At 41.9% G+C, this 18,697-nt stretch overlaps 3 protein-coding genes across 3 annotated transcripts; all 3 read right to left on the bottom strand.

Moving 5' to 3' along the window:
- Window positions 1–476: 476 nt before the first annotated feature.
- Window positions 477–1,428, bottom strand: LOC309600003 (olfactory receptor 4S2-like; the record flags this gene model as incomplete). Its single annotated transcript, XM_082331993.1, is given in 3 exon segments — window positions 477–536; window positions 539–738; window positions 741–1,428. Coding segments are annotated over 3 exon segments (948 nt in total).
- A 6,566-nt stretch (window positions 1,429–7,994) lies between these two features.
- LOC309600084 (olfactory receptor 4S2-like) lies at window positions 7,995–8,925 on the bottom strand (the record flags this gene model as incomplete). Its single annotated transcript, XM_082332153.1, is given in 2 exon segments — window positions 7,995–8,616; window positions 8,618–8,925. Coding segments are annotated over 2 exon segments (930 nt in total).
- Window positions 8,926–16,059: 7,134 nt separating this feature from the next.
- On the bottom strand, window positions 16,060–16,857 carry LOC309600085 (olfactory receptor 5V1-like; the record flags this gene model as incomplete). Its single annotated transcript, XM_082332154.1, has 1 exon — window positions 16,060–16,857. The coding sequence occupies one exon, from the start codon at window positions 16,855–16,857 to the stop codon at window positions 16,060–16,062; it is 798 nt and encodes a 265-aa protein (XP_082188280.1).
- Between the last annotated feature and the right edge of the window lie 1,840 nt (window positions 16,858–18,697).

Raw genomic sequence — 18,697 nt, forward strand, 5'->3', positions numbered from 1 at the left:
TAATTGTAGACACCTCATGTTTGCATATAAAAATATGTGAAATGAAAGCTGCCAATGCTGTGCCTAACTGAAGGGTTTCTTTAGTCTTGGAAGCTTGGTACCATCATAACTTTGTGCAGAAATGCAAAGACACACCATTCTGTGAAGCTTGTAGGACCTTGTAGGAAAGAGCAACCTCTTAAAATACTTGGTTGTCTTTCTTAGGGCCAGGAGAAGCCTAGAAACAGCTATGACGTGCCTGAAGGTGAATGCGACATTGCTACCCTCAAAGCTCAGGTTTCATAGGTGACTTCACATGCTTTTGATTAATAATTTCCAATGAAAAGGTGAGAGTTACATAAAGTCTTGAATTTGGTGTCAGCAATATTCTGAAGTGCCTTGCTAAAACCAGACAAACATTACTGAGAAGACTCTTCTCTTTCCCTCCCTATGGTTTCTTGAGCTCATATCATCTTACAAACACACACTGCATTGCTTCATTTCTCATTTCTCTTCACTTTTCTGCTCCACAACAGTTTCACGGCATTTTTCACCTCTTTTCACCTTCATTTAGGAGTGTGTAGATCAAGGGATTGAGCATAGGTGTGATGATGGTATAGAACACAGAGACCATCTTGTCCACTGTGAAGGTGGTAGAAGGGTACATATAGATGAAAATGGACGGCCAAAAGAACGGCATTACAACAGTGATGTGGGAGGTGCAGGTAGAGAGCGCTTTGAGACACCCTTCGGAAGAGCATGTCTCAAAGAGACCAAGACAACAACATAGGACACAACAAGAACAACAAAACAGCTCAGGGAAATCAAATCACTATTGGCCACCGCAATGGCACCAACAATGTAGGTGTCAGTGCAGGATAGCTTCAGCAAAGGGTGCACATCACAGAAATAGTGGTGGCCAGTCTCATTGGGCCCACAAAACAGTAGCTGAATGGTAAGCAGAGTCTGCACCAGGGAGTGCACAAAGCTGCCCACCCAAGAAGCTGCAACCAGCCAGCCACAGAGATGCTTGTTCATAATGTTTGTGTAATGAACTGGTTTACAATACAATATAGCAATACAATGATCATATGCCATCACTGTGAGAAGGAAGATCTCAGTGCAGCCAAAGAAATGGACCACAGACAGTTGAATGACGCAACCCACAAAAGGGATGGTCTTCTCAACAAGAAGGTTATAAATGAGCTTGGGAGCTGTGACAGTATAGCAGCTGATGTCTACAAAGGGCAAGTAGCTCAGAAAGGAGTACATGGGGAATTCCAGCTGTTCACTGGTCTTTATAGTGATAATGATAAGCAGGTTTCTGAGTACAATAGTGACATAGAAGACTAAGAATAAAGAGAAATACACTTTTGCTACTGTCTCATCTTGTGTGAGTCCATGGAGGATGAACTCTGTCACATTGTTTTTGTTTTCCACAGGCGCCATGTGAACAGGACCTGAAGCATAGAAAAAAAGCCATCTGCTATGGCATTAGAATCAGGACGTTATCAATACGCATACATATTAGTCATTGGCATATTAAATATTAAGCATATTTTCTTTCATGTCTTTTTTTGACCATTTTCATTCAAGGAATAACAGCTGATGTCCAACTCAGAATGGGATGCCATCCAGAGAGACCTGGACAAGCTGGAGAAATGGGCCTGTGTGAACCCCATGAGGTTCAACAGGTACAAGTGCAAGGTCCTGCACCTGGGTTGGGGCAATCCCTGGTATCAATACAGGCTGGGGAATGAAGAGATTGAGAGCAGCTCTGCAGAGAAGGGGATACTGGTAGATGAAAAGCTGGACATGAGACGGCAATGTGCTCTCGCAGCCCAGAAAGCCAACCGTACCCTTGGTTGCATCAAAAGCAGCGTGGCCAGCAGGGCGAGCGAGGGGATTCTGCCCCTCTACTCTGCTCTGGTGAGACCTGACCTGGAGTACTGCATCCAGCTCTGGGGTCCTCAGTACAGGAAAGATATGGACCTGTTGGAGTGCGTCCAGAGGAGGGCCACAAAAATCATCAGGGGGATGGAATACCTCTGCTATGAGGAAAGGCTGAAAGAGCTGGGGTTGTTCAGCCTGGAGAAGAGAAGGCTGCAGGGAGACCTTATTGCGGCCTTTCAATACTTAAAGGGGGCTTACAAGAAAGATGGGGACAGACTTTTCAGCAGGGCCTGTTGCAATAGGACAAGGGCTAATGGTTTTAAACTAAAAGAGGGTAGATTCAGACTAGATATAAGGAAGAAATTTTTTACAATGAGGGTGGTGAAACACTGGACCGGGTTGCCCAGAGAGGTGGTAGATGTCCCATCCTTGGCAACATTCAAGGACAGGCTGGATGGGGCTCTGAGCAACCTGATCTGGTTGAAGATGTCCCTGCCAATCGCAGGGGGGATGGACTAGATGACCTTTAAAGGTCCCTTCCATCCCAAAGCATTCTATGATTCTATGATTCTATGAAAATAGCAAGCTGCGTTTCTTTATTTGAGGAGTGTGGTAGAAATATCCTCTAAAATCCTAGTTCTCACCTTTGCCTTTTCTGAAAGACAACTAATTGCAAGGTCCCTCTAAGACCCACTTTTACTCTACAATGTAGATTTGGAAATAAAAAGTTGACCAAAAGGAACAGCACAGCCCTAATTCAAGCCTCAACACTTTACTCAGAGCCTGAGGAAGGTGCACGATCATCAGCGAATGTACTTTCCTTTTAAGCCCTCTAAGGGAATGCAACAGAATTACTGCTGATTATTTCTCTGACTGTGATAGACTGTATAAGCTCAGTCACAGAAGGAGCTGTCCAGTGTTTCCTTGGGTCACTTTTCTGACAGTATGTGGATGAGTTAATTTGGAGCTAATTTGCATTAATGATGTGTTAGTAGGGGGTTGTATACCTCACCCAAGTCCTGGACTGAGAGGGAACGCCTCATAAACAAATTTGTAGTGATACTGGGGTAATGAATGCACTACTGATGACTCTCCTTTACTCACAAACACCCATGAATTCACCTTTGCAACATTAGTACCCATTACCCAGCACATGGGTATCACTAATGTACAATTTATGCATTAAGAAAGAGGCACGACCTTGTCTATGATACTGGCAAGTCCTTTGGGGTCTGAATCCTGTTCAACAATCACAGGTCACTCAGTTCTTTCACCTTGAGGTCTCTGTCTCACCCACTGGCTACTCCCCAATTTGGGCAGCAGAAAAAATGCTCTTTTGTGTCTTCATCTCTACCTCCACACCCCTCGTTATGCAGACAGAAAGCACTTTGCAGATGACCAAAGTGTGTGTGTTAAGACAACTGTTTATGTGTACAGTTGAGGGGACAATGTAAGACTGAGCATGTGGGAAGTGCTGTCACCAGTTCTTGAGTCCTTCTCTCTGTAACACTGACAACATCCTTTTGATGGATCTTTCTAGAAACAGCATATAACTGGGAAAAATAGCAACTAAAACACCAACTAAAATAAAGCTCAAAAAAATGTAATTGTTTTTTTTTTCCAGTTCATAAAATGGACCTCACAAAAGTCACTCACGTAAATTCCTATTATCAGAGGCAGGATTTCACAGTCATGCTTAAACAATGCAAAGGAACAAAATAAAAAAACTTACACAGTTCATATTTGCCAATCTCCAAGAGTTCGCTTGCTACTCTGATGACCTCCTCTGACCTTGTGTCCTGGTTTCAGCTGGGATAGAGTTAATTTTCTTCTTAGTAGCTGGTAGAGTGCTGTGTTTTGGATTTAGGATGAGAATAATGTTGATAAGACACTGATGTTTTGGTTCTTGCTGAGTAGAGTTTACACTAGTCAAGGACTTTTTAGCTTCTTGTGCTCTGCCAGGGGCACAAGAAGCTGGGAGGGAGCATAGCTAGGACAGCTGACCCAGACTGGCCAAAGGGCTATTCCATACCATATGACGTCATGCTCAGTATATAAGCTGGGGGAAGAAGAAGGAAGGGGGGGACGTTCGGAGTGATGGCGTTTGTCTTCCCAAGTAACCGTTACGCGTGATGGAGCCCTGCTTTCCTGGGGGTGGCTGAACACCTGCCTGCCACTGGGAAGTAGTGAATGAATTCCTTGCTTTGCTTTGCTTGTGCGTGCAGCTTTTGCTTTCCCTATTAAACTGTCTTCATCTCAACCCATGAGTTTTCTCACTTTTACTCTTCCGATTCTCTCCCCCATCCCACTGGTGGGGAGTGAGCGAGCGGCTGCGTGGTGCTTAGTTGCTGGCTGGGGTTAAACCACGACAGTCCTTTTTGGTGCCCAACGTGGGGCTCGAAGGGTTCGAGATAATGACAGATTTAATTGGAATGTGCTAGATTGAATTTATAGCTGTTAGTGCTGTTTAGATATTACACGGCAGGCTTTTGTGCTTGCCACGGGGCTTGCTTGCCTTACTGTATATTAGAGTATAGTGCTTGTTAGTGGCTGCTTTTTGCTTTTGCTACTTGCTGAACTGCTTATCATCTTACTGTGCTGTGCCTGGGAACATTTTGATAACAACAACAGCCATGCCCTGGGCTGGCAGATGGCCAGGGCATCGCTGCTGTTTCTGTGCTGCTGTACTGGACAGGCTGGAACTCCAGTGTGAACTCAAGTCAAAGGGACTGTGACCTGTGGATGAGTCCATGTGGGAGCAGGACACCCCGAAGCACCTGTGGACGTGGATAAGCCCATACCAGAGCAGGTATGTCTCGAAGAGTCTGTGGCCATGGTTATGTCTGTGCCGCAGCAGGTATACCTCTTGAAGGGATTGTGGCCCAAGGATAAGTCCACGCTGGAGAAGGTACACCTCGAAGTATCTGTGGCTGTGGATAAGTCTGTGCTGCAGCAGGTACACCTTGAAGCATCACTGGCTGTGCATGAGGTCATGCTGGAGCACCTCAAAGCGTGTGGCCATGGGTAAGGCCATGGTGGAGCAAGTTTACTTCTGAAGAGACTGTGGCTGCGGGCAAGGCCACGCTGGAGCAAGTATATCTCTGAAAGCATTGTGGCCCATGGAGAAGGTCATGTGGGAACAGGTGCACCTCTAAGTGACTGTGGCTGTGGATAAATCCATGCCACAGCAGGTATACCCCTGGAGAGACTGTGGCTCATAGACAAGGCTCCACTTGGAGCAGGTAAACCCCTAAGGGACTACAGTCTGTGGATAAGTCCAAGCCGAAGCAGGGGCAAGGGGAGGAGTCCATTGCAGTGTTAAGCCCAATGGTCTGGTCCAAAGGGGCCAGGGGTGGAGATTGTAATGGAAATACCTTTAAATTGTTGTAACCCAGGATTTGAGTTGCATGTTATGGGAATTACTGTAGCAGGAACCCCTTGTTGCTAGCCAGGCTAGGAGCAAGGGGAGGAGTTCATTGCAATGTTAATCCTGGCCCAAAGTGGCCAGGGGTGGAGATTGTAATGGAAATACCTTTAAATTGTTGTAACCCATGGTCTGAGTTGCATGTTATAGGAATTACCATAGCAGGAACCACCTGAACAAATGGAGGAGAAGCCTTACAAGAAGCAGTGCAAGTGCAGCAGTGACCCGACATGAGCTGGCTTTGGTGCCCAAAAACTCCATGCGACACACCACCTCTCCTGTCCTGTGTGATCACCATCACCGATGGAGCCCAAAGTCATGGACTAAATGAACTCAATGGACATTATGTGGACATTTGTGGATGTTTATGGACATTTTACAGACATTTTACAGGAGTGGTCCATAGAATAAGTGGGGTGGTGGTTAATGAGGATGTATTGGATAATGTGGGACCTGAGCATGACGTAAATGGTATGGAATAAGGGGTGGATACTGTCCTGGTTTCAGCTGGGATAGAGTTAATTTTCTTCTTAGTAGCTGGTAGAGTGCTGTGTTTTGGATTTAGGATGAGAATAATGTTGATAAGACACTGATGTTTTGGTTCTTGCTGAGTAGAGTTTACACTAGTCAAGGACTTTTTAGCTTCTTGTGCTCTGCCAGGGGCACAAGAAGCTGGGAGGGAGCATAGCTAGGACAGCTGACCCAGACTGGCCAAAGGGCTATTCCATACCATATGACGTCATGCTCAGTATATAAGCTGGGGGAAGAAGAAGGAAGGGGGGGACGTTCGGAGTGATGGCGTTTGTCTTCCCAAGTAACCGTTACGCGTGATGGAGCCCTGCTTTCCTGGGGGTGGCTGAACACCTGCCTGCCACTGGGAAGTAGTGAATGAATTCCTTGCTTTGCTTTGCTTGTGCGTGCAGCTTTTGCTTTCCCTATTAAACTGTCTTCATCTCAACCCATGAGTTTTCTCACTTTTACTCTTCCGATTCTCTCCCCCATCCCACTGGTGGGGAGTGAGCGAGCGGCTGCGTGGTGCTTAGTTGCTGGCTGGGGTTAAACCACGACACCTTGTTAGGTGGTTTCATCAGCATGTCTCAGCTGCAAGTTGTTGCTTAGATGTCATGAGAGCAATATGCATCTTTACCAATTCTGAAAAGTGCAGAGGTTGAAATAAGACTGAGTCTATTTCCATTTCTCATTCTGCAAAAAATAATTTCCAAGAGGATCTGCAAGAATAACTCTCTCTCACAAGATGAGGAAGTGGTGGCAGAAATATTTAAAGTGAATCACACAGCAGAAGCACAGGACTATCCAGAGTAATTAAATCCCAGAGGCATATTAAGATTTCTTTGTTAGAAATCACTAATGAGGAGCTAAAAATTGATGGCTTTTAGGGTAGTTGCTGAAGGGTGATGCTAGAGTGTGGTCATCTAGACTACGTTGCATTGTGTGTGGGTTTGCTTGTTAGCTGGCTGACTAGTTACGTTTGGCTTTGTGTTTCCTCTGGGAGCATGTATGTTTCAAATTAACATTGCAGTTAGTCATTTGCAAATTTTTTATTCAGCTTACCTTTGTAATCAAATATTCTTGGAATAAAGATGTCTCTTACACAGGTCATTTATATAAATTCTGATTTCTATGCTAAGGTAAAATTTCTCATAAACATTCTTATTTCTTAGCTTGTTCTTGCTATTGCATGTTGGCAGCATAAGTAAATACTGTAACTGTGCTATAGACTTATCCCTTGGACATCCTGTCTGTAGAAATTTGAAACAAGAAGGAAAACAGGTAATTATTTCAAAACTTTAGAAAGGTTTGTGGTTGATTTTCACTGTTTACCAGATATTTTTACTTAGACAATACAAAACACAGAAGCCATTCTTTAGTCCAAGTATTAAGCTTTTATAAGAATTCTTGCCAACAGGTAGAGGAACCTAATGTTGTTTCCAGGGACTTCTATAAACTATGGTCCAGCTGTAGCCCAGCAGCACTCACCACTTAGAAGTGAGACCCTAAAGCATTAAATACATAAATAAATATTAAGTTATAAGGCCCAACTTGGGCTGGGAACACCTTGTAACCTTGAATCTTACTTAAGCCATGTTAAGGTGTAACAGAGGTGTAGCCATTTAAAAGGAACGTAAGTGAAGAAATAAAATGTAAAGTGCTTCAGTTACTTTTGAATGGCACTAGGCAAGTTTCTTCTTTTGCACTCAGCTGCAGAAGAACTTTCTCTCCTGTTACTTGCAAATGAACCAACTAGCACCAAGTATTAGGATTTTAATTGCTAACCCATGGATTCAAAACACCACAATGTGGTTCTCATAAAAAGGCATTTATTGCAAGAGAAAGGGGCCTCCTTGCTATGATTGCTTCCAGCAGCAGGTGACCATAGTCTTCTCTTTCCCAGATAAATGGATTACAGAGCAGATGAGTTTGTCTAAAAGTTTATACCTGGGAGAATGCTAACTAATGGGATGCTCTATCTGGACAATATTTAAAATATCTTTTATAGTATTTATTTGTTTCCTTCAGTAGTGCTAAGGAGCCCTGGGACTGGGCCTGTGCTAGCTAAAAAGAAAGTAGAAAGGGATGTTCCTAATTACAAGAGGAGCCAAAAGCAAGCTTTTCAAAAAAGGACTTATAGTAAGATATATGTGATCTCCGCTGATCCTTTGGAAAAGTTACTGCAGTTCTACACCTCTCCTTTCTCACTTCCCACTTTTCTACTCCACATTTTTTTCATGGCACTCTTCACCTCCTCATTTCTCAGTGTGTAGATAAGTGGGTTCAACATGGGTGTGATGACAGTGTAAAACACTGCCACACTTTTGTCCTCTGACAGATTGCTGGACGGGCGTATGTAGGTGAATGTGCACGGCCCAAAGAACAGAATCACCACAGTGATGTGAGACCCACAGGTGGAGAGGGCCTTGTGCTGCCCTTCAGACGTTTGACTTTTCAAAGAAACCAGGATGACAATGTAGGACACAACTAGGATGAAGAAACAGCTCAAAGCTATCATTCCACTGTTGGCAACAACAATGACGCCCACGGCATAGGTGTTGGTACAGGCCAGTTGTAGCAGGGAGTGTACATCACAGAAGTAGTGGTCGATTTTATTGGGGCCACAGAACGGGAGACAAGAGGTTAGGACAGTCTGCACCATGGAATGCACAAAGCCTCCCACCCATGAGCCAATCACCATCTGGCTGCACACACGCCTGGTCATGAGGGTGGTGTAGTGGAGAGGCCTGCAGATGGCTGTGTAGCGATCGTAGGCCATCACTGTGAGGATGAAGATCTCAGTGCAGCCAATGTACCCCAAAGAGCTGTGCTATGCAACCCACAAAGGAGATGGTTTTATTTTCAACAAGGAAGTCTGCAATCATTTTGGGAGCTGTGACAGAAGAGTAACAGATATCTACAAAGGACAGGTAGGAAAGGAAAAAGTACATGGGGGAATTCAGACATTGACTGCTAATTACAGTGATAACAATTAGCAGATTTCCTGCCACAATAATCATATAGAAGAACAGAAACATCACAAAACATATTTTCTGCACTCCTTGATTCCTTGAGAGGCCCATGAGAATGAATTCCTTCACACTGCTTGCATTCTCCATGTTAATCAGTTGGCTGGCAATATGCAATATACAGCCTATACACCTGGAAAAATAAAGACATATGATTCATTGGGCTTTTTTCATTATTAATAATAAATTCTGTATCAGAAGTGCGTACAGACTATAGGATTAATATTAATCTTATGAAATGATTATTTTCCTTTTTTTTTTTTTTTTAGATAGTAATTTCTTCTTGCATGAGACTTCAGCCATGACTGTGACTTCAGGATTTTGAAGGACTAGCTCTAGGTCTGTTTTTCTTCCATGGACTAAGGACAAGGCCAGAGTGTTCATGAGAACTACAGGAGCTACAGGGCAGATCATGCAGCATGTTTGCCCTCAGTATAGACAAAAATCCATGATAACAATGTTAGTAAAAACAGTGCCGTTAAGAATACCTGGAAATATTTCTTGGAATGCCGATTTCTTTTATAAGCAAAAAAGATCTCTTAATTGTTTAGAGGAGAATGGAACCACACAGAGAAAAAATAGATACCTTGTGTATATACATTTTGAAAGATAAATGTGCAACTTCATGGGCTGAGAAGTGAGTTCTGGGGAAGTTACCTATCATGGAGAAAACAACAAACAATTTCACATATGACTTAATTTAGTATTTACCATAGCTCTAAATCTCAGCACTGCTACTTTCAGATAAAGGAAGAATGAAAGAATCTGGTGGTATCATCTGTCCCTGCATAGTCCGAAGTTTATCTAGTACTGATTTTTTCTTTTTTTTAAATACACTCTGGGGGATATTCTCAAGAGTTAACTTGCTCTTAGTGAAGCTAGTCTAGCTGGTGGTCAGTCCAAGCCTCTCTACATGCAAAATGGCTAAATTAGGGTTCTTTACAGAACACTTTTATTTCTATTGACTAGAATAAGCCTAAGTAAATTAATATCACTAAAGTTAACTTTATTGAATAATCCTCTTTGTCCCCTGAAAGTAGTTCAGAGGCTTCCACAATACCATCCCACTTTTTTGTGCTATGGCGGAACTCCTTATCCTTAGGCATTTCTAAATGTGTATAGTTTCTCCTTCCAGACACAGCCACATTCCAGCATGGACATGGGACTTCTTTGGTTCAGCCTGTTCCAGCATTAGGGCCCAGAGCAGTACAAGTTACTAATAAATAAATAATCTTCATCTTTAAAGAAATTTATAGACCTTAACATTTCTAGCTTATTATTATGCACCCAAACAATCAGAGTCCCTTTGTTAAAAGAAGTCTGGAAACAACTAGATTAAAGTCTCCTCAGAGTTTAACCAAAAACAAGTGCCCTTAGAATAGAATTATCAGCTGTATGAAGTTCATTCTAGAATCAAAACATTCCCAGTCAACTGGTGTTAAACACAATTATAAGTCCAGCCCAATGAAATCACAATCAATTCTCCCTGTTTGTGATGGTGAACCCCAAGCAGACCTGTAGAATGAAACAGTTAATTCAAATTATCTAGCAACTATTTAAAATTACAGCATAGTCAGAAACTCTTGGGCAGGCAAAAATCAATCAAATATACACAGGAAACACAGGAATGAAGAAAACACAAGATAACACTCAAACCCACAATTTAAAGCCTAGAGAGGAGTGGAGAAATTTAGGGACTTTTCCTGTGGTTGCAGTAAGTAAAAGGTATTCAAGAATAAGAGTAAAATGTACATGGATGGTTCCTTTTCTGATATATCTCCAAAAAAAAATCAATAAAAACAATATGGTATCGATTTTTACCTGGTCATACCAAGCTGTGATCCTTTCCATCCCTCTTTTCATTTAGCAATGACATAGATTTCTCCAGAAAATAACATAAAAATATGAAATAAGCACACATTTATGATCGTGCAGTACCCAACGGAAGAGAAATAGCTAGGCTCCATCCAGGCCAGAGCAGAACTGGAAGCAAACTACACCAGTCCCAGTGTCATATTTAAGCAACCAGCTGTTCAGAAAGGAGTGACCAAGGGATAAATGATCAAGGAAAACTATATTCTTAGTTTGATGATAGGAAATTCATAAGCTAAAAACAAGCTGTATATTTTAGAAAGGTTTATAAAGATACAGCTCGTTCACAACACAGCTTTACTGTGTATCCCTCTTGATAAGGTCCCTGCCAACACCACCAAATTACATTTTACAAAATATTCATGTGCCTGATCTCATCTTGTTGACTTATGTCATGTAGGCATCTAGATCTGAGCTAGTCACATGCACTCTTTTTCTGCCTTTGCAGAGCAATGCATGATCAGTCTACAGTATCTACTTAAAGATGTGATGAATTACATGCTGGAGGTACCTGCTCCTTTCTGTTGACTCAAAGAGGATGACTAGAATAAATAATTCAGTGGAGAATTCCCACACGTTATGTCTTACCTTTTAAATTATGTTTTCAGGGACAGACTAGAATTGTATGATATAATGCAATCATTCGAAAAATAAAAGAAATACAATGTAGACTGCTAACATCTCAAAAAGAGGGAGAAATTGCATCCTCGTCTTATATAATCTCTTACATATTGCATGCATCTCTCATATATTGCATGCATTCTTCTCTAAAATCTCAGGTGATTAATGGAAAAAAAAAAAAGAATAACAACAAAGTAATCTGATCTGGGGCTGTAGAACTGGCTCTGTACATGTTTCAGCCAAAGATAACTGCAGACCAGTGATAACTTCAGTGAAAGTGTCTTTTTGTATTTTCACAACTGTTAAAGAAGAAAGGAAAAGAAAGAGAAAATGAAAGAAAGAAAAGAAGAAAGGAAACAAGAAAGAAAAGAAAGAGGCCAGACAACCTGGAAAACTTACCTCCTCTGTAGTTAGAGATCTAGATTTTCACTAAGGGTTGTACAATTTTATCTCTTCGATGTCTGCCTTCCCTGGTAGGAATGTGTTGGAGTCTTTAAAGAATGTAGAATGGCTTCTGGAAAGCTTCCAAAACTTGCTTAGGAGGTACCTTTTATTGTATCATCTCATCTAATTTAATCTCTTGCTCTTCTCTATCACAAGTGTATCTTGACCTTTCCTTCTTATGTAAGAACTGATTTGAAGGACTGTCTGGATTACGTGGCCTGTGTGCACTGAATGATGCATTCATAACCCAGCAGCAGAAAGAAGAACTGCAAAGAAAACCATTTAAGTACCACTCTTTAACACTCTCCCAGGAAATCTCCCACCGGAAGGGCTCTTGGGGCTAGAGGAGGGAGGTGTGGAGGCTTAGTGAAGGAAAGGCATGAAAGGAAGGTGCAGAGGAGAAATTAATTCAGCCTTGACTGAAAAGTTTAAGCAAATGTATTTTAAATAAATAGTTGCCAGTCAGTGGCTTTATAATGATACTACTATAGCATTTCATATTTTACCACTAGAAATAACAGCCAATGGATTGGCTGAATATTAATCAGGACAAGCATCTGCAGCAAACTAGTCCAGTTAACCCCTTCCAGAATCCTTTATTAAACCAAGGTCATAACTTTATGGCTTTCCCAAGTGTAGAGGGCCATTATATCGACTGCTTTGGATTTCTAGCATTGTGAGTACTAAAATCATGCTTTTTTATTATTTGTGTTAAAAAAAAAAAAGTAATCTTCAGTAAAATAAAAAATGAAAGAGATTTCTAGTAGTAAGGAGAGGAGCACCATCCTCTGGGGGTGGTAAAGAGTGGCCTACCACAATAACCTTTCAAGGGCAGGTTCTTTCACTTCTCTAAGGAGTGGTTATGATTAAGCTAAGTTTTCATGGAGATAGAAGATGGCCTGGGTTACCTCAATGATCTTTCAAACCTTATTTTGCATCAAATTTCCTCACTAGCAAAACAGTGCATAAAACCTCTTGCAATAACTTGCATGCTTTTGCAGAGGTCAGTCAGTTACAAAGTAAGTTTAAAAAGTCCTTCTCTTACAAATGGGGAAATTGAAGAAGTCAGCTAGCTATTTTATGTCTTTGGAAATCAGCTAATTTGAGCCTGACTTTGTCACTCCAGGCTTTCCCATGGAAAGAAATACATCTCTCTAGAAACTGACTCCTCTGATATACCTAAGACCTGATTTTAGGATGGGATTAAGTCTGAAATAGACATCTAGATTTTGAAAAAAAATCCAGACTTTTTGTTGTCAAGAAGGGTCTAACCTTTCTTAATTTAACATCTGCAATCAGAAGTGAATCTATGAAATGAAACCAAATAAAGCAAATGAACATGCTGATTCATGGCTTAGCTCAACCAGGGTCTCGAACCCCTCATTGTGTAGAGCTCTACTGTGTATTTTTAGCATCTGCCTCACAGATGTCAACAAAGACATTGTTTCAGCCATGGCCCATTACTTTGTTGAAATTTCTTGAAATACAGAATGGCCTCATAATAACCAAGGTAATGTAGCCATTTCTTGGCACCGAATGTCAGAGATCCATGCAGTGAAAATGGAAATCCCAAAATTAATGTGGAGATTCAATACTGGTCTGGATGAAAATAGTCCTTTAATTTCAATATTGTATTATATTGTTGCCTGGGGTCCCAGACAGGTTAATGAGGGTTAACAGTAGTCACTATAGGAAAGAGTAGTCAATATAGAATGGATAAGAAAAAAAGTTTTACAGTCTTTGGGAAAGGAAGAGGAACAACAGATGACAGAAGCCAAAGGTGAGCCCTCAGGTATCTGACCTGTTAAGCTCCCAGAAAGAGTTGCTGGTTCCTCCTGTTGCAAAATAGTTCCCTATAAGGATGTGCCTTCTGCCAGGAAAGGATGCGACTTACTTTGGCACCTGGATCTGGAAACCACAATGGTGGTAGTTCATGACTGGGGGAGCCATGATGTGGCTGAGGAGCATTAGCAATTTTGGTCTTAGATGGATGCTTAAGAATAGCCATGACAACAAAACAGTACAACTTTGTGTATAACTAAGATGAGTTTGTGGTGTCAAACTTGTTTGGACTGACAGCTGCCACAAGAACTACATGGTACTTGGCATGTAAACCACAGGAAGGATGTTTAATGTCCAGGGACAGAAAGACCAGCTAGACTCAGTCTGCTGTGTTTCATGCAAGCTCTCATTAATTAGTTTCATTAAAGAAGTAGACTCAGATCTTGAATGTGAGACATGCTTTTGGAGACAAGAGGTCAGTTTCCATGGTTTACAGAAGATGGAGAATGGTTTCTTCACTTCCATTATAGTGGAATGCAAAATTATTGATGATTGGTCATCTATCCACAGGCTACACCTACCTAAGCCACTTTTCTTAGGATAAAAAACATTAACCTTGGAGCTGCTCATAAACCTTCATTAATTTGGATGGCAGCTTTAAAGGGTATGTTAAATAAGAAGTTTGCATTTTCAGTGGAGAAAGCTAGGGGCAACAGTCTCACCTGGATTCCCAACCAAGTATTGCTGGTGTATGTGCCTGCCACAGAATAATGTGGCCAAGATTGTCTCCACTTCCCTAGGCCATCATCTGGGCAAAAGGATAACCTGCATTGTGTGTTTGTCTTGCATCTATCCATGTAACACTGAGGACAGTGTGTCTAGGGTTCTGTCATGAAACAATAATGATTCAGTTTGTCCCATTTCACTGGTTTAGCTGGTCTGCGTCCATATAAGCTCTGTCATTTTCCAAGGGTGGAAGATGGAAATTCCTGCCATTTAGACTGTTCAATGATTCACATCTTCCCAGTGCTCCCCATTTTGACTTCTTCCTCTCTTCGTTTTAACTGTCTCCTGCTTTTTTCAAGGTGCTTCTCCATCTTACCATGTTAAAATTAATATATTTTATATAATATTTTATAATAGATATATAAAAAATGTATTTTATAAAAAAGTAATAGCTGGTAGAGAGTCACACTGTTTGACCTCATCAGACAAAAAATGGTGTGAATTCCATTTTGGGACTTTTTTTTTTTTCTCCAAGATCCCAGTATCATCAGGGAGGGAGCAGGGTGAACTGCCTCAAGGGATGAGGTGAAAGAATTATTTAAGCCATAATTCCCATGTCCCATTCTCTGAGGGTCAGACATTTTGTCCCACATATGGTTCTTGCAATTTCTCTCTGAGAGTCACTATTAAGGAATGACTCTGTCAGACTGAATTATTTATGATCTGTACATAGGACTCAAGAGAACAAACCAACCACGTTGAACTACATTTATTGCAAGAGAAATCAATCATCAACACAAAAAAATACCAGTTATTGTGAATACTCTGCTATGTTTTCTGGATGTATGTATAGGGCAAAACTCAATCAGTTTTAGTGTTATCTGAATTTGTATGCCAATTGCCTACAACTTTTATACACTCTTGACAAGATTTGTCTCACCGATGTCTCTCTATTTGTTTTCACTAATTTCTGTCCAGCTGCTGGCACCCAGACACATAGGCCTTCTGACCTGTGGTCTAACTCCAGTGCCTGGCACTCAGACCCCAATACACACAGGTACACAGAGAACAGACTCCCCCACTCAGCAAAAGAGTTAGAAGTGGAATTCAGTGAGAAGATAGAACAGACTGCACTGATCAGGGGCAGGACATGACCACACCAGCATGCTGACCAGTCCTTGTTTACGTGCAGCCGTCCCTTTTTATCCCCTTATTCACACATACGTTTCTCCTCAAATCACCTAGGTCCACCACTTTCTCTGCCTTTGGTTCCTCCCCTAGAGATCCCAGAATAAGTCCTGTGCATTCCCAAAATGCTGGTCCCCTGAATCCCATAACGTGTCCCATACACCCAGGCAGTAATTCCCATTGGTCCAAAAGGTGCTACAGCCTTGACCCTCCTTCACTCATTGTGATGGGTTTCACACCTGGAATGGGTCTGTTAAGTCTCCTGTGACAACCCTAGGAGGAGCCTGAATAGGGTGTTCCCTCTTCTGAGCATGTAATTTGGGTTTCCCTGCCTTCCATTTCACCTCTGTGCTCCTCTATGCTTGTGGAGATGCACCACTGATGGGCCGATATCTCGCCTGTGATGGGCCTGGGAGCTGCTGGGGGAGAGTATTATTTGGTGTCACCTTCCTGCCATTGTGCTCCTTTGTGGATATGCGGATGTGTTTTTTTATCACATAACTTAGAAAATGCAACTAGCGAATCCCAATAGGTCATTTGCTCATAAGTCCATGTTTTAAGAACATGTATTTGAAATACACAGCTCAGAGGTTACAAAAATTGCAGTTTCTTTAGAATTCTGCCTAAGGCTGTTTTTACATCTTTGTTTTTCAGGCTGTAGATGATGGGATTCAGCATGGGAGTTAAGATGCTGTACTGGGTGGACAGGACTTCATCTAGAATGATTGGTGAGACTGATTTGGGTTTTGTGTATTGGAAGAGAGCAGTTATGTAGAGTAACCCCACTACAGTGAAGTGGGAGATGCAAGTGCAGAAAACTTTGTGCCTCCCTTCTGCAGACTGTATCTTCAAGACAGCGGCAATGATATAGATGTAGGAGATGAGGATGAGCAAAAAGGAGCTGGACCCAAAGATCACAGCAGAAAAAAGAAGTTTACTGCGAAAGGTCGCACTGCAAGCAGCAGACAGGAGAGGGGGCAGCTTACAGCTGAAATGTTTGATTTCTGTATGCCCACAGAATTGAATATTTAACACAGGAATTCTGTTTAGAACTGAGTATGAGAGACCCATTGCCCTTGCACTCCCCACCAGCTGATAAGAGAAATGTTTGCTCATAGCCTCTTGATACTTCAGTGGATTACAGATGGCCAAATATCGGTCATATGCCATTACTGAAAGCATGAAAACTTCACACCCAGCTGAGAGGGAGATGAAGAACATTTGAGTCATACAAGCATTGACAGCAATGCTTATGCTTCCTTTCACAAGGAAATTCACCAGCATCTTTGGAACAACAGCAGCAGCATAACAGATGTCAACAAGGGCTAAAGGAAAGAGGAAGATGTACATCGGAGAATGAAGGTGGATGTCAGTCCTTATGACCATCATGATTACCGTGTTTCCTAATAAAATGATTAGGCAAATAATCAAAATCACAGTGAATAGGAGGCTTTGAAGGAGTGGATCTTTTGTAAGTCCCAAGAGAACAAACTCAGTTCCGCTTGGTTGGTTTTCCATTTATTCTGTGACCTGAAGGGGAGAAAAATGCATGATGTTAGCACTGAAACTGGAATGCACAAAATCACATGAAATGACAACCAAGCAGCAGGTCAATGTGGGGTTAAGAAAGGAGATTTCAATCCACGTTAGGAAGCAGGGGGTTTGGAACAAGTATGCAGAAAGTGTTTGAAATAGGTCTTTTCCCCATTGAGCCCAGCTGGTACTTCCTGTTCCTATTCATTTTGTCCTCTTACTAGGACCTTTCAGATTCCACACAGGAGTGGAGTCTTGAAAGCTGAGCCTGAGACTGAAGACGTGTGGTTTTTCTTCTTCTTGAGGATCCAGAATTACAAATTAGGCTACCTGTCACCAAGCATGGAGAGACCATAGGAATTCCAGTAAGTCTGTGCATCTGGTCCTAGACTTTGCTTCCTCACTTATAACCTCAGTCCTGAACAAACTATTAGTTAAAGATTCCTCCAGTTCTCAGGAATTCTACTATTTGGCATGTTTCTTATTCTGCTGAGGGTTCCAAATTCCCACAGCATATGGCTTCAGCATAACCCCTGTGGACACAGAGGTCTGTGAGATATATATATATTAATGTGTTTGATTCCTGCATGTCAAACTATGGCAAGTGGAAGTTTGGGGCTGAAATGTTTGGGGCTAGGGGGAGGTGGGGGGGTTGTTAGGTGTTTTTTTATTTTGTTTTGTTTTTATGATGATTCTGATCATAAGATAGTTGGATTTTAAAGCAGAGAACTCATGGGATGTTTTCTGTACAAACCTGCCCTTCTGAACTAGGTCCCTTATTACCTTTTTCAGTAAAATGAAGAAACTTATGTAGGGAAAAAGCAGTAAGAATCCCAAGCTTAATACTCTCACAGCCTGTGTGATTATTGTTAGTCACTTAACCTGAGAGATGTCTAGCACAGATGTGATGCATCTCAAATATATAGGTGTTTATAGCTTTTAATGCAGAACTAAGTTGCCTCAGTTATGGAATGACATAGAATATCATTGCAAAGTGTCTCCACACACTTCTTAAATATAGTGTCTCAGGAGGCAGAACTGCAGTTTGAGTCAGTTCTCCATTTTTACCACCACGTACACATTTGGCATAGGTTTCCCACTCTGAAAAGCTAGCTAACTAACTCCATAGTTCAGGCAGAATCAGATCCAGAATGTCACATGTATGAGCACCCAAGGCAAGGAGGACTAAGTGTCCCAGTCTCTACCTCTCATTCATCTTTGACTTGTAGCTTGGCCTGGCTGATGGTTTAAAATACCTCATTTCTGAATTAACAATTTACAAACCATCCAGATAGTCATCCTTGCATGAAGAAGCCAAGACTGTACCTCACCCCACTACAGTGCCTGCCTTACATCAGTTCTTGTGCTTAGAGTGGTTACAATGTCTTCCACCCAATTTTTCCAGTCCACCCAGGGAGTTCATGGCTCCAGGCATACCCATGACCTCCCCACCTTTCCATCAATTTCCTTATCCTCTCTGAGTTTGACCAAAGGGCCATTTTCCTCACTAACCAAAGCCTTGTTCCCTGCCATACGTAGTTTGATGACTTCAGAACAGGATCCTGACAACTATGCCAGATGTTATGAAGCTGTGGGTAGCTGCTGATGCCATTGAGTCCGGAACAGTCACCAATACAGTGATGCCAGGATGGTCAGTCCATCTGTTTTGATATATCCTTGCAGGCCAGGAAAAGCA

The sequence above is a fragment of the Platalea leucorodia genome (assembly GCF_965183815.1).
Source record: "Platalea leucorodia genome assembly, chromosome: 22".
Taxonomy (NCBI): Eukaryota; Metazoa; Chordata; class Aves; order Pelecaniformes; family Threskiornithidae; genus Platalea; species Platalea leucorodia.